The sequence below is a fragment of the Choloepus didactylus genome, chromosome 5 (genome assembly GCF_015220235.1).
Source record: "Choloepus didactylus isolate mChoDid1 chromosome 5, mChoDid1.pri, whole genome shotgun sequence".
Taxonomy (NCBI): domain Eukaryota; kingdom Metazoa; phylum Chordata; class Mammalia; order Pilosa; family Megalonychidae; genus Choloepus; species Choloepus didactylus.
Window position 1 is genome coordinate 3,268,124 of NC_051311.1, and position 14,448 is coordinate 3,282,571.

Sequence of the window (14,448 nt, forward strand, 5' to 3'; positions counted from 1 at the left end):
TCCTGGTACTTTGGGATGGAATAATCTATATCTAATGTCTGATATAGGCTAATTCATTTATCACATTGTCTATGTTCTCAATTTCCTTATTGGTCCTCTGTCTAGTTGTTCTATCTATAGAAGAGAGTGGTGAACTGAAGTCTCTCACTATTATTGTAGACACGTCTATTGCTCCATTCAGTTTAGCCAATGTTTGTCTCATGTATTTTGGAGCTCCTTGATTAGGTGCATAAACATTTATGATTGTTATTTCTTGTTGGAAAATTGTCCCTTTTAAAGTCTATTTTGTCCATTATTAGTATTGCTACCCCAGCTTTCTTTCAGTTGCAGTTTGTGTGGAATATTTTTTTTCCATCCTTTCACTTTCAGTTTCTTTGTGTTGCAGGGTCTATGATGTGTCCCCAAACAGCAAATCGATGGGTCATACTTTTTAATCCATTCTCCCAGTTTTTATCTTTTAATTGAGAGTTTAATCCATTCACATTCTATGTTATTACTGTGAAGGAAGTTCTTGAACCAGTCATCTTATTCTTTGGTTTTTAGTTATTAGATTTATTTTTTCCCTATCTCTCTTTTTTCCTTTATGTTACCTTTACTTATACTCTTCAGTTCTGTGTCCTTCTCCAGACCCATCTCTCCTTTCTTTTTTCTCATCTGGTAGAGCTCCATTTAGTATTTCTTATAGGGCAGGTCTCTTGTTAACAAATTCTCTCAGCATTTGTTTGTCTGTGAAAATTTTAATCTCTCCCTCAATTTTGAAGGATAGTTTTTCTGGATAAGGAATTCCTGAAAATTTTTCTTTTTCAGAATCTGAAATATGACATACCACTGTCTTCTCACCTCCATGATGCCTGCTAAGTAGTCAGTACTTAATCTTATGTTGTTTCCCTTGTATGTGGTGAATCACTTCTTTCTTGCTGCTTTCAGAAGTTTCTCCTCTTCAGCATTTGACAATCTACATATGTCTCTGAATAGGTTTATTTTATTTTTTTTCTATTTGGAGTTTACTGGGCATCTTTGATTTGCATATTTATGTCATTTAGAAGGGTTGTGAAGTTTTCCCCAACCATGTCTTGAAATACTTTTCCTAGCTGTTTACCATTCTCTTCTCTTTCTGGAGCACCAGTGATTCTTATGTTTGTTTGCTTCATGTTGTCCATTATTTCTCTGAGATCCATTTCACATTTTTAAAATTTTTTCATCATTTGTTCTTTGTGCATTGACATTCAATTACCGGGTCTTCTAATTCACCTATTCTTTCTTCTACCTCTTCAAAGCTGCTGTTGTGTGTCTCTAGTATATTTTAAGTTTGATCCACAGTGTCTTATTTCCATAAGGTCTGCTATTTTTTAATTTACTCTTTCAAATTCTTCCTTATGCTCTTTTAGGGTCTTCTTGGTTTCATTTATGTCTTTAGCCATCTCACTGAAGTTGTTTTGGAGATTTGTTTGTAGTTCTTTAATTAATTAATGCTCCAAATTTTGTATATCTTCTGGCTTTTTAATTTGTTCATTTGGCTTGTCCATATCTTCTAGATTCTTCAAGTGCTTTGTGATTTTCTGTTGGCTTTGGAGCCTTTGCTTGTCTTGATAAGATTCTTTGGGGAAATGCGGGATTATTTGTGCTTTTATATATACTTTGGGAGCACTACAGCTTGCTGGAGTGCAGTTTCCCTAACCTACCAGCAGGTAGTGCTGTCAAGCTGGTTTTCCCCAAACTTTTCCTGGGTGCTGGGTGAGTCCAGACTGGGTGGAGATCCAATCAGTGTGCCCATTCTCTGTGTGCTCTGTGGACTGTATGCCCTGGGGCTGTGAGGTGGGACCTGAGCAGGTAGGCAGGGAGTCTGCTCAAGGTCACCCGGCAGCTCAAACATGCCCCACTCCTGCCTGCCGTGTGCCTGCGAGTCTCTGGGGTGTGGGAGGGGCTCCTGATTGTCAGGATGGTGACTCTCCCTTCCCTGCTTCTCACTGTTGCACCCCTGGACTTCCACCGGGGAGAGCAATCGTTGCCCGCAGGTCTCCCTCACAGGAGCTGCCCGCTGTGGCTGCAGAGGATCACTCCCTAGCAAACCGTCAAGGCAGGTGCACGGGAGTGGAGAGCTGCTGCTCACTCCCTTGCCCGGCTGCCATCTCGCTGCTGCTGCCCCGGGGGGCAGACCTAGTCAAAGAAACCCACCGAGAGGCGCCATCTCTTGCGTTTTTGTCAGCGTAATGTGGGAGACCCTCTATGGCCTCTCTCTAGTTACTTTCACAGTGGAGAAGCCCGTTCCACCTCACCTGCTCCACCATTTTCCCAGAAGTCTCGTCAATTGGTTTTTCACAAAGGCGCAAAGGTGGTTCAATGGAGAAATGGCAATCTTCTCCACAAATGGCTCTGGCACAATTGGAAATCAATATGCAAAAACGTGAGTGGTGACTTAAACTGTACATCTTATAAAAAATTAATTCAAATCATTAAATCTATGAAACCTCAAGATGACAAGCCATGAGAAAATCATTGAGACCTTGTATTTGGCAAAACATTCTTATATCCACCACAAAAGTCAGGATCCATAAACGAAAATTAAAAGATAAATTGAGATTCATAAAAATGATCTGCAAAAGACATTGTCAAAAGAATGGAAAGATAAGCCATGGACTGGGGAAAAATATTTGTTTATCCCATGTCTACTATAAAAATATGAACAACTTTCTAAAAGTGCTCAGTCACAGGTGTTTTCATGCTTTGTGAACACTTTGCAATTTGGGCAATAACGCTAAATTCCTTTTATAATATTAGAGAAATCTTTTGGTCCATTACCGTACTTTTAGCAGTACGTTCAAACTCCCATCCCCCAAGATATGAAAATTCATGACACATCTATAGAAAGGAGGACCTCTTTAGATTTACCCAAATAATAAGTATGAAAAGAAATCAGGGTTTCTCACTGTGTATCAAATAAGAATGTGTTTAATTATTGATTCTGGTATGATAAACCCAAATTGCTGATTATGATTTTTTATAAAGATTGCATACTTGTGGCCCATAATCAGAATATTGTGACTATTCTGTGAATATTTTTAGATTGGTTTTCTGGGACTTTGCCTTAGCCTGATTCGTAAAGGCCCAAAGGCACAAATGATCCCTTAATTAGAATCTGAGTGATGCATGCACATTATCCAGTTAAATAACTAAGGATCTAGTTACCTTTCATCTTATTAATTCCCATTACCTTTAAAGAAGCAATAACAGTTTAGTGGAATCATTAGTAATCTAAGGAAACTGACAAAGAAATTGTCTAAAGCCTCTAGGGTCAAAACCAAAGTGAGTGTCAATTATAACTTTTACTGTAATAGCCTTGAGACTTACACTCCCTTCTTCACTGTCGGAGAGAACCTGGCTCACTTCACGTGACCTGTTTCTGCGAGATGAGGTTAGGAGGCAGAGTGGTCTCCAGGGATGGAGCTGCTCTGCATTGAAGTGGTTGACAGATCTTCTCCCTGGGATCACGCACCACGGAGGGAGCACGTCAGATTCCCCCAGATCATCTTCTACAGCCCAGATCTCAGAGCACTCTGAGAATGAGACGGGAGGGCTGACTGTAAATATGTCAAAATAAGTGACTTTCTTAAATAGCTTCGAGCTCTGAGATTGAAAGCCCTGAAATAAAAAGACCACTCCAGGATGCTTATTCATTGACAACTTGGGCACACCCCACTGAAATGTATACCCACCTACACTGTCTTAGAGTTGCAAATTCCAGTTTGGGGGCCCAAAGTAGTAAAAGGACCCTGACAAATGAGATTACACCAATTGACACAAGTTACATTTTTAATTTCATGTAATTTGTACTTGCCTATCTTGCCATTTTTGTTTACAGTGCTCTCTGTAATTTTTCTTGTATAAATAGTGACAAATTAGAGATAATAAACAATATTTAATTGAAATAAGGCCAATATTTTATCAGATAGCTCTAGAGGGCAGATTAACTACTATATGAATCTACAAAAATTAGTTTTAATTGTTTCCTGGATTGTTATTGTGAAATCTTAGCTTAATTTATTGCCAACATTTCCTTAATTGCATGTGCAGTTTTATTTCAGTAGATCTAACATTCAAGAGGATTTGCATATCCTTCATTTGTAAGCTCCCACTATAAGAGACCAGATTATGGATACATTCATCATTCATTTTTATAACTAGTTGCCTCCATTTTATCACAAATAAAAATATAAAAAATTTATATAAAGTCTACAATATTTCTTTCAATTTGTTAAAGTGTTCTTAGGTGATTTATTTATTTATTCACTAAACAAATGTTTATTGAGCACCTACGTTGTGTCAAGATTTTTCCTAAGAAGTGTAACAAAACAAATAGAAAATCCCTGAGTCCAGGGCTCTCATGTTTTAGCTGGAATTGGGGTGTGGAGAAAGACACAAAGCAAGTAAATAGGATGGTGAGCAGGTGCAGGGCTGGTGATACTCGAGATTCCCCCTGATTTCTCTCATTTTCCCATGACAGGTGAAGTCAGATGATTAGCTGAGGATGGGGAAGGAGGAGATGGAGTTTACTGAGGGAATGGAAGGCATTGGAAAGGTAGTTGTCCAAGAATGGAGAAAAGGGAAGAATTAGGAAAATGCAGTGGGATTGCCACAAGGCAATGACATGAGTCAAGAGTATGAAGTCATTTTGGTCAGCATAGTTGGCGCTTTCTTTGGCTCACATTCAGCTGCAGACAGGTGGGATGGAGGAGGGGAGGTTCGTGTTGACTGGGTGCTTAGGCCATGAGCGTGAGGGAGCACGGGAAGGGCCCGAGTGGGGCTGCAGTGATGGACCGTGTCATCTGACCTCTGAAGGAAGGAAGTCAGGACATGGCAGAGGATGAAGGTGCTGCTACGAGTGAGGGCCGTTGGACTGCAGGGCCTGGAGCAGCTGAGATCCCAGAGGGAGTGAGTGGGAGGTGGGGTGCCGTGGAGAGTGGGCAGGGATGATGCCCAGCGGAGTGGAGGCAAGGGCGGTTCTTTGTCAAGGTTCAACATCATTGAGGCAGGAACCAGGAAACTGACAGGCAAGAGGGAAGTGGCTGCTGCAATGACAAAGAATGGTGGTGGGACAGGAATGAGGGGGAGGGAACCGGTGTCCGCAGGGGACTGCGAGAAGCTGGCACAGCCAGGGGCACTGTCTGATGTCAAGAGGTTTGGAGCTGGGGTGCTGGGGAAGGTGAGAGGGGACCCTTCTGGAAGGGGCAGCAGGAAGGACAACTGGTCCACCTCCGGGCCTGTGTTGAGAGGGTGGGCTCCGTGGGAGAGGCCTCCAGGAGCGTAGTTCCATGGCTCACACGTTCCACGCATGCACAATCCTCCTTCTCATTAGAGGCTCTTAGTTTCAACATTAACGACAGTTACTTACTTTTGTGGGGACCCAGGTGGTTTGTTTTGGGGGTTTGGAAGTCACTAGAGATCTGATGAAAACACAAGAGCATTGGCATGGTTGTTTTAGCCTCTCTCTAGTGGCATCACCTAAGGGTGGTACTGCCTGAGAGAGGAGTTGGGAGCTGAGTCCTTTCTAGAACAAATGTCATCCTTTTAAGAAAGACATCGGTTTTTCCAGTCGCACCTGCATCTCACGTCTTGCCAATCTTTAAATCTAACAGATGAAACTTTACCATGTCAAGAAGCATCGGGCACCGATCACGCGCTGCGCCATCCAGACGCCAGTCTCTGCAGATTTGAGTCTTCAGGTGGAGAATCTCAGTGTAAGTGCCGAACGGGGCTGCCTGCCTGGTGGGGTGTTGGTGCTGCCGGGACTCTGAGGCCAAGACGGGAGGCTCACTGGCCGGCGTTTGCTGACACGAGTGTCCTAAAATTAGCTGGAATGTAACTGGGTGTCTGTGCTTTATTCAAAAAGTGAAAGATACTGAATAGGTCGATTTAAGGTCGTGTTGCTTGACAAAACAAGCACATGAAAGACCACCTTGAATGATATACTATGCTTCTCCTTTAAAATTCCAATGTGATTATGAACAGAAAGAATTTAAACTAACTGCAATTCTGTAAAGTAGCTAAGGTCACAAATTATGTCATTTAAATATTGCAACTTAGGCAGTGGTGCAGAGAGACAGGGAATGCCGCTCCAATTATTTTCATCAGTGGTTCCCAGCTGGGGTCTGTTCATCTGAACCAAGGGGAACTTGTGAAAAACAGAGTCGCTGGTAAACTCTCCAGGATGACTGAATTAGCATAAACAGATGTGCCTGGGCTTGTGTGTGTGCAAATATTGACTCTCTTAGTTGTTTCCCACACATAACCCTGGTTAAGCAACCACCCTATTAGATGCTGTTAGGCCACCAAGACTAAAAAGACCTTTCCTCCCGGCTTTAGTGTGCCAGGCCTGCGGGTTTGAATTCGACATGTGCAACTGGGCATCGGAAGCACCTGCTGGGCAAATTTCCTGGCTGCGCACAAAAGCAAGTGAGGTTTCTGCACTGGACTCGAGCCCCCAGCAGGATCAAAGTGGCGATGGGGAAGGTAGGAGACGAAACACAACCCCTTCCACAGAATTGCTTCAGAGCTGTGCTGTTTGGTGACTAGCGTAAGACAGTCAGCCGGGGGTCGCTTATTGGATGGAAATTATGTGATGGATATTGACAGTGTAAAGGGGGTATTATACTAGTTTAACTACTTCAGTTTTCTAAATTTATTCTTTTTCTTAGCTTAAGAAAATATTAGATTTGGGGATGGGGGAAGGGGAAAGGTTGAGAGTCTTTTATTGAGCCAGTAGTTGTCCTTGTCACTGCAGTGTGGCCTGGCTGATCGGATGCTTTCTCTTATTCTACTCTCATATTTGTGCTTTGGGTTTACCTTTCTTTCCATTTCTTTTTTTTTTTTTTTTTTTTAATTTCGTCATTTATCAGAGGGAAGGTGTTAGTTTTTTTTTTGTTGTTGTTTTTTCCTTTTCTTTTCATTCACATGAAAGCTTTGTTTTATATCTCTTATTTGTATGGCTGTTCTTCAAGTCTAACATTTGTCTTGAATATCACATTTCTTTAACAATATCTAAAGTGCTTTGATATTTCTGTCTTCCCCTTCAACATGAGAAGGACATGTTCTTGAATTCTAACATACGTCTTTAATATCACCCATTTCTTTAACCCAGTCTAAGGTGCTTTGATGTTTCTATCTTCGTTTTCAACATGAGAAGGGCCTCATTTAACTCCCATTTTAGCCACCTTTTTTGGTTTCGGTTACAATTTAACTTTCAAAATTTTTCCAAAGTCAGTACCTGCAGTAGGTTCAATGGTGACCCCCAAAAGTTCTGTCCACGTGTCTCTGCCAGAACCAGCGAACGTGACCTTATTTAGGATGCAGTTAAGTAAAGGACTTGAGATGAGATCTCCCTGGATTATCTGGGGGGCTCTAAACCCAACCACAAGAGTCCTTCAGAGAGAGAGGCCAAGGGAGCTTTCACAGGTGAGGGGGGCCCTGCCCCCATGGATGTGCCCACAAGCCCAGGTTCCCGGCTGCCTCGGGCGGCCGGCAGGGGTGGGGAGAGTTTCCCTGGAACCTCTGGGTGATGGGCAGGCTGCCGATGCTTCAGATTTCAGACCTCTGGCCTCCAGAACTGAGAGGAAACAAAGTGCTGCTGTTTTAAAACACCAAGTGTGGGGTAATTTGTTACAGCAGACACGGGAAATTAATACAATCTTATTAAATTATTAAATTTGCCAATATATTTGGTCACTTTCTGTGTTCACCATTGCTTCCTTTAATTCTTGTCCTCAACGCTGGTTCTCTTTTCTTCTTGAGGTTAACTTTCTATTTGTTCTTTTACTTAGCAAAGGTCTGTATGGATGAACTCTCTTTTTATACTTGACTACTATCTTTTCATTTATTTCTTCAAGTATCTTAACATACCTCTCAGGTCTTCATTAGACTTTTACCTAAATTAATTTCAATTTTTCATGCCATTGTCCTACAAATATAATTCATTTTTGCTGTCTTTCTAGCACTATGTGTTTAGCAAAGTACAGTTTGCTCTGCCTATTCATTTTCACTGAGATTTTCTCTCCCTCTGTCTTGTCTACTCTTCCAGCTCTTTCCCTCTGCTTACCCCTCCTTGCTTAGTGATTTGCTGAAGCCTCACTTGGCTCCCCGACTTTGTCTAGGTAAGCGTGGTGGCTAGTGTGGGGTGTGTGTGGCATGGGATGTTGGGAAAGTGCAGACACAGTCTCTGAGCGGCTGCCTGGCCCTGGAGCAGTGGGAGCTGGTAGATCTTCCAGCTCATTTGATGGCCAAGGCCCCACCCCAGGCTTTGGTTTCCTTGATAGTGTTTGACTCGGTCCCTCCATCTTTTTCTCAGCAGCTCCACCAGTCAGAGTCTTTGCCTTTGTGGTCTGCTTGGCTGAATTCTGTGGTCTGAGCCCTTCTCGTTACTTGGCATTTCTCTTCCAGTTCTCATCTTTTCAGGTGTTTAACTAGTGTTTGAGCTCTCTCTCTTTTCTTTAATGCTTTAATAATTCTTTTAGCATTTGCTTGCATTTGGATCAGAGGGTTTGAGACAGAGCTTGAATTAATGATTAGAAACTAACACTTCTGGTAAATAGAAGTTTCATTTAATTTGATATTTTTTGGAAGTTGCTGTGGACATTTTTAGTAGCTTACAAAGAAATGAAGCATTTGAAAGGCTTTTGAGAAATGAAGTTGTAAAATCATAGAAATCTGTTTGTATCTCTGTATTGTCCATATTATTCAGTTCGAGATCAGTCCAAACTGGAATTATCAGAGGGGACTAAATAGGTTACCGATTCTTTTATACATTGCAGAGTGTGTAGCTGTGGTTAATAGGACTGTGTATATCTGATACTTCCATGTGGTTTGGTAAGAAAGAGGGCATTTTAAATTGTATTTCCTATAAACCATAAAGGTTTCCCCTGTAAAAAAGATAAGGGGAAAGGATTCCGGGAAGAAAGAAGACAAATTTTTGATTAAAGAAATATTGCATTGTGACATTTAAAATAAAATAAGAGTTTGGTGGCATAAGGAGTTTTATATCAGTAGATTTTAATAAATTGCTGAATTTTCATATTGGAGGTATTATCAAAGTGATTTCAAGGACTAGGAGCAGATTTCAATATATTTTAAAAGTCATGTGGGAAAATGAAAACTTACCATTCGTCGTTGATAAAATCATTTAAAAATTTCATATCCTTTTAAATAAAATATTTGCTTTGCAAGTGTGGTTTTGAAAAATCAAGAGATGCAATAATTTTGTTCAAACAGAGAACAACTGGTTTCTTTTTTAATAAGTTCCTTTCATTTTCAGGTTACTTTGTGTGGCTAGGGGCTAACGCTTCAACTTCTAACCATTCGGACAGCAGGGCTCGTCTGAAGAGCCCCGTGTGTCACTGCCCGGGCGAGGCCTGCCACCTTCAATTCTACTACTCGATGGAAAACAGTGTTCTGAGAATAGGACTGTATAATAACACGGTAAGAGGAAACTTGCATTTATTTCAAATTCACTGAATAAATAGAATTCTGTTCTCAGCGACTTGAGCTCCTGTCACACGCACACACTGTAGTTGCGTGTTTGCTTTGGCTACTCTTTAACTTGGCTTTATCTGACATACTTGTAAAAAGAACTATTAAGAAGCCAGGTAAGGAGATATTGTCATGTACAAAATTTAGTGAGATAATTTGTACAATATTATTTTATAAAACTTTTTAAATCCATGAGGGTATATTGTGGAAACTATAGGTCTTTTAAAAATGAGAAATCTGTAATGTTCACTGTATTGAAGCCCTGATGTGATCCGTTTTAGGGTTTAGATCTGTGTTCTATCAAAGAAGTTATAAATAGGAGGGAAGTAAATTACTTGTTCTTGTGCCAGTAGATGCAGTTTGGAAGATGAGTGATTGCTGATTATATGCAGACAAATGGGTCACTTGAATGAATGAAAACGGCACATGGGGTAGAGGGGGCCGTGGGGGTTGCTTTGAGCCAAGATGACACTTCCATTGGCACGAGCGTGTCCATTCTTTTGAGAAAAATTTATTGATCATCTGTCCTTATCAGGGACAGCTAAGCTGCTAACTGCAGGCTCTATTTTCTCCTGGAGGGTGACGTGCGGCACAGATGTTAGAGAGCTTGAAGACTCAGGAGGAAGCGGCCCTTTTCCTCTGGCCCTGGGTCCATCACCTCTCCCCGTTCCTCTTGGGCCGTTTTCATCATGACCCGTCTTGTCTTCCTTCCACCTTCTCCCCAGCTTTTCCAGGACGTTCCCAGAGCTGGAAGGCACAGAGGTGGCTGAGCACGCTCACTCGACGGCCTAGCCAGTTCTCCTTCGTGACTGCCTGGCTGTGATTTCTCACATTCTGAGACTGTTATTTTTTTGTGTGACTCTTTTGCAGTAGCTCTTGGCAGCCCCAGTGTCCAACCATCTCTTTGATATATTTAATTCCATTTGGCACGGTGTGTATCAGGGAAGGAAGAAAACAGCTCCCTGCACTTTCTGTAGTCCTCCAAATTTTCCAGGTACCTGGGAGCAATTTTAGCAAAAATAGGTCAAACTTCACAGCGCCCTGTTGTATCATTTGTGCCTCAGTCATCTTTCGGTTGCTGTCACTGTGTATTGTGAATTGAGTGGGCCTCCATGCAATTTGGAGCCATGTGTAATTTTTAATTTCATTCTTCAACAAAAGCATAGTGAAAAAAATTCTAGAATTTTTTAGTTGGGTTTAAATATGGTTAAACATGCTTAGAAATTATACAGTCTAGGATAGTGCTTTTCACATGACAGGTTATCAATTAATGTTCATTAAGTGTTGAAAGAACTATCTTCACATATCTTTTAATCCCAAGGATGGTTTAATCTGTCCTGATCATCAGTGGTGGATTTTAAAAGTTTCAATATATGGAGAATGGAGTTAGGAATTACTGGAAAAGAGCAATCCCTTCTCTCAGGTGGCTTTGGAGCTGTGTAAGGAAAGAGAAAGAATGTTTAACTTCAGACACCCCATCACATGAAAAGAATGAATCGCCAGGATTCCATCTCTCACAGTATAAGAAGAAAAAGTGCATCTTGGGGAGCTGATCTAGTGAATTCCAGAACTGGATGGAGATGTGTCGGGAGAGCCTTGCCTGAAACGGCAGTCGGTGCCAGTTTCTGCGGGGTGCTCTGACTTTCAGACCCTCTGTTTGCTATGCTATATGTCCTTCCCATGTTAGTCACTGGTGCAAAATCTGCATCAGAGCATGCTTAAGTCAAAAGTTGGTGTCTTATCACAAATTTAAAAAGAACTCCAAACCTATTGTTAGAAAAATTAGCTCTTGATGAAAATGAGCATATACCATGAGTGGAAGGCTGTGTTCTACTCTGAGCATCCATGAATTAATGCCAACGTCTGCACGCAAACTAGAAATAACAGTGGGATGCCCAGGGCCACTGTCTTTGCTTCCAGAGGACAGTAGAACTGAGAAGCAGAAAACGGGCAAGAGGCAAGATGGCGAATACAAGTTCTCTCCTGTGTAGTCTAAGTGTGCGTCAGTTCTGGGTGGGTGCCATCTCACTCTTCTTGGGATTCGATCTCCGGAATGATCATCATAATCACGACCGGTCTTGTATCCTGGGGAGCAGGTGCTGGGGAGAGTGGCGCCAGGTCAGGTGCCTTTCTGTGTTTTCTGAGTTCCTTCTGGCAAACAGGGAGGAGCTCTGGGCAGGAAAGGGAACTCCTTAGGAAGCTCGTGTGTTCTTGCACGACACAGATCCAAAGCAACAGTGAGCTCCCCGGAAGGAAGGTCTTTACACAGGACAAAGTCCTCTCCTGGAATGCAGTCAAGAGTAGGAAAACATACCCTTGACCTTGGTCCTTTTTATTTCTCTACTGGAAGGGGGAAAGATAAACTGATATCTCCAAGACATCTGGTGATAAATTATTTTTCTCGAAAGGTAAAATAGCATCATTGATTCTGGTCTGGAGGAGCAAAGGTTTCTAAAAACACTTTTATGAGTTTATTTATTTTAAGATAATGGAAAATTAGAGCACCACCTGAAAGGCTTTCCTGGGCCAGGGGTTTGTTTTTACAGTGGCACCTATTGAAAGTAACCAGATGACAGTCTGCGAGCAGGGGCAGAAATAAAGTAAAAGCTGATTTCGTTTACTGGGGGTGAGTTCTTTTTCTCTTTCTTTGCTTGTATCACTAGATGGGAAAGTGTGATAGAAAAATCTGGATCTCATTCTCAATATAGCATTAAGGGAGAATGCAAAAAGCCATTTAAGTTTGGAAAGATCTCTGCTCAGTTTTCAAAAAGTGTGAACGCCCTCTTCTTCAGGCAGAACAGACGGATCCATTAGTCATTGTGAAAAAGGAACACAATTGCTCTAAATTATTGTCGTAAAATGAAAGTGGGGGGGAGTGATGAATGCACGTTGCCAAGCGATGTTTTAAAAGCATCTGTGGTCAGTCAAAGCATCTTGTTGCCAAGGAACAAGTAGGAAATGACTGGAGAAAAAGTAGTTGTCTGTCTCAACTTTTTATAGCTTCAGTTCATCCCAATGTGGGCACTCTCAGCTGAAAATACATCCACCGCTGGGCTTCACAGTAGACTGGAATAAGTAATGAGACCGAGGAAACTTTTAGGGCTATAGACTGTCTGCTGAAATATCTAGTACCTGCAAATTTGGAGTTGACATCAGACAGCAAAGGACTAAGTTGACAATTTGTTTTAGAAAATCGTGGGTATGAATGAAGCAGCCGAGTAAGGAGATACTTGTTTATGAGTCTGAAAAAAATGTGTCGTGTCACTCGACGGCCGAGTGGCTGTTGTGCTCCACAGATGCATCCAGATCTGCAGTGGACGGAGAGTCCGGAGGCAGCCCCATGCTCAGCCCGTGTCACCTGTACGCCCTGCTCTTCCCTTTCACGAAATTGATACCCGAATAATCAATGCATCTGTAGGAAAATATTATGATCCATCTGGTCTATCTTTCAGCAGGGAAATGTCAAATCTCCTTGAATGTTTGATAAAATGTAATGATAAAATGGGATTATTTCCGATTAGAAAGCATGGAGCCCCATATCGACCCCTTGCAGCAAGAATCCTTGAGTACAGTATAGACTGATGTTGAGGGTTTCACCACCCAGAGCGTATGACATCATTTAGCACACATTTTGCAACCTGAGAACTGATCATTCTGCAGGTGCTTGACAAAGCCCATTCTAGAAGACGTGAAAAGGCTTTGGGCAAAATCACCAGAAAGTCAACCTGTAAAATATAGTTGTGGGAATCTAAGTGTACTGTCTGGAACTTGGATTGAATCCTCCCATAGAAAGAAAAGGCACCACAACTTGAGATTGTGCAGAAAAATGCATCTGATGACATTTTTTCATCTGTGCATTGAATGCCTGCCCGTCCTTGCTCTCTTTTCTAGTATCACAGCAATACTGCAAAATGCGGCGATGCTATTTAGAATTTCCAAATACTTTTACTTTAGAAGTATTTGGAATTTTACTTTAGAAGTGCTGTATTTTATTTCTTTGAAGATTCCATTCAAATTTTTGTTCTTTCCTGACTCTCTGCATCCATAAAAATTAGCAGCTTTACTACATCGACATGCTTCATTTCCTTCTTTTCTCTTTTAAAAATGATGCACAACTTTTTCAACTAGACCACTGATACTTTAGGTTTCTTTTTATTATTGTAGATGGAGGGCAGTCACCCACTAAAGTGTAATTAACACAAGACATGTAAATGTGAGAACAGAATTTGGGTAATGCGTGCTTTCTTTTTTTTTTTTTTAAATCCAAGGAAGAAGAAATATTTTGGATATACAACACATCAACTCACAGCAAATGGGTGAAAGCAGAAGTGTTAATACCAGAAGGTCTGAAGACATTTAAGGTATAAAAGGGAAAAACAAGTATTTCTTAAATCATGTTTAATTTTTAGCGTTGCAGTAGTGAATCTGTCACCCATGGCTAAGCGTGTAAATCAGGGATGTGGACTTGCATATTTGAGGACAGCAATTGCATAGTCTTTTTCATCATACCTGGGCCTTCTCAGGGCAAATTTCCCCACGCAGAGTTGCCAGGGCACCTCTTGTTTAAAGCCCCCCCCCCCCCCACCTGGCCTGGCTTCCTGCCCTAGCACCCAGCCCCACGCTGTGCACCCAAGGAAGCAGATGGTTAACTGGTACTGAAAATCAGTAGAGGGAATGCAAATGTTTTGAATGCAGTAATCCACATCTTTACAAAGTGGATAACTCTACCTATACAAGATACATCTGAAACACACACAAGCTCATGGGTTGCTATCTCTTCAAATAATTCACTTGGTATTTTGTTTTAAATAGAGCATGTAGGTAGGTTGTTGCTGGCGTGCAAGTGTAAAATAACGAGACTCATTGTATGTGTGGCTTCTGAAATCTATTTCTCTCTTTCAGTCAATGCCACATTCATGCATTTTTTTCTGG

At 41.5% G+C, this 14,448-nt stretch overlaps 1 protein-coding gene across 1 annotated transcript in view; it reads left to right on the forward strand.

Moving 5' to 3' along the window:
- MALRD1 (MAM and LDL receptor class A domain containing 1) overlaps positions 1-14,448 on the forward strand; it is a 703,831-nt gene that overhangs the window by 57,629 nt on the left and 631,754 nt on the right. The window contains exons 6-9 of the mRNA XM_037837380.1: positions 5,634-5,735; positions 6,361-6,507; positions 9,302-9,465; positions 13,785-13,877. Coding sequence (XP_037693308.1) covers positions 5,634-5,735; positions 6,361-6,507; positions 9,302-9,465; positions 13,785-13,877 — 506 coding nt within the window. The remainder of the gene's footprint in view (positions 1-5,633; positions 5,736-6,360; positions 6,508-9,301; positions 9,466-13,784; positions 13,878-14,448) is intronic.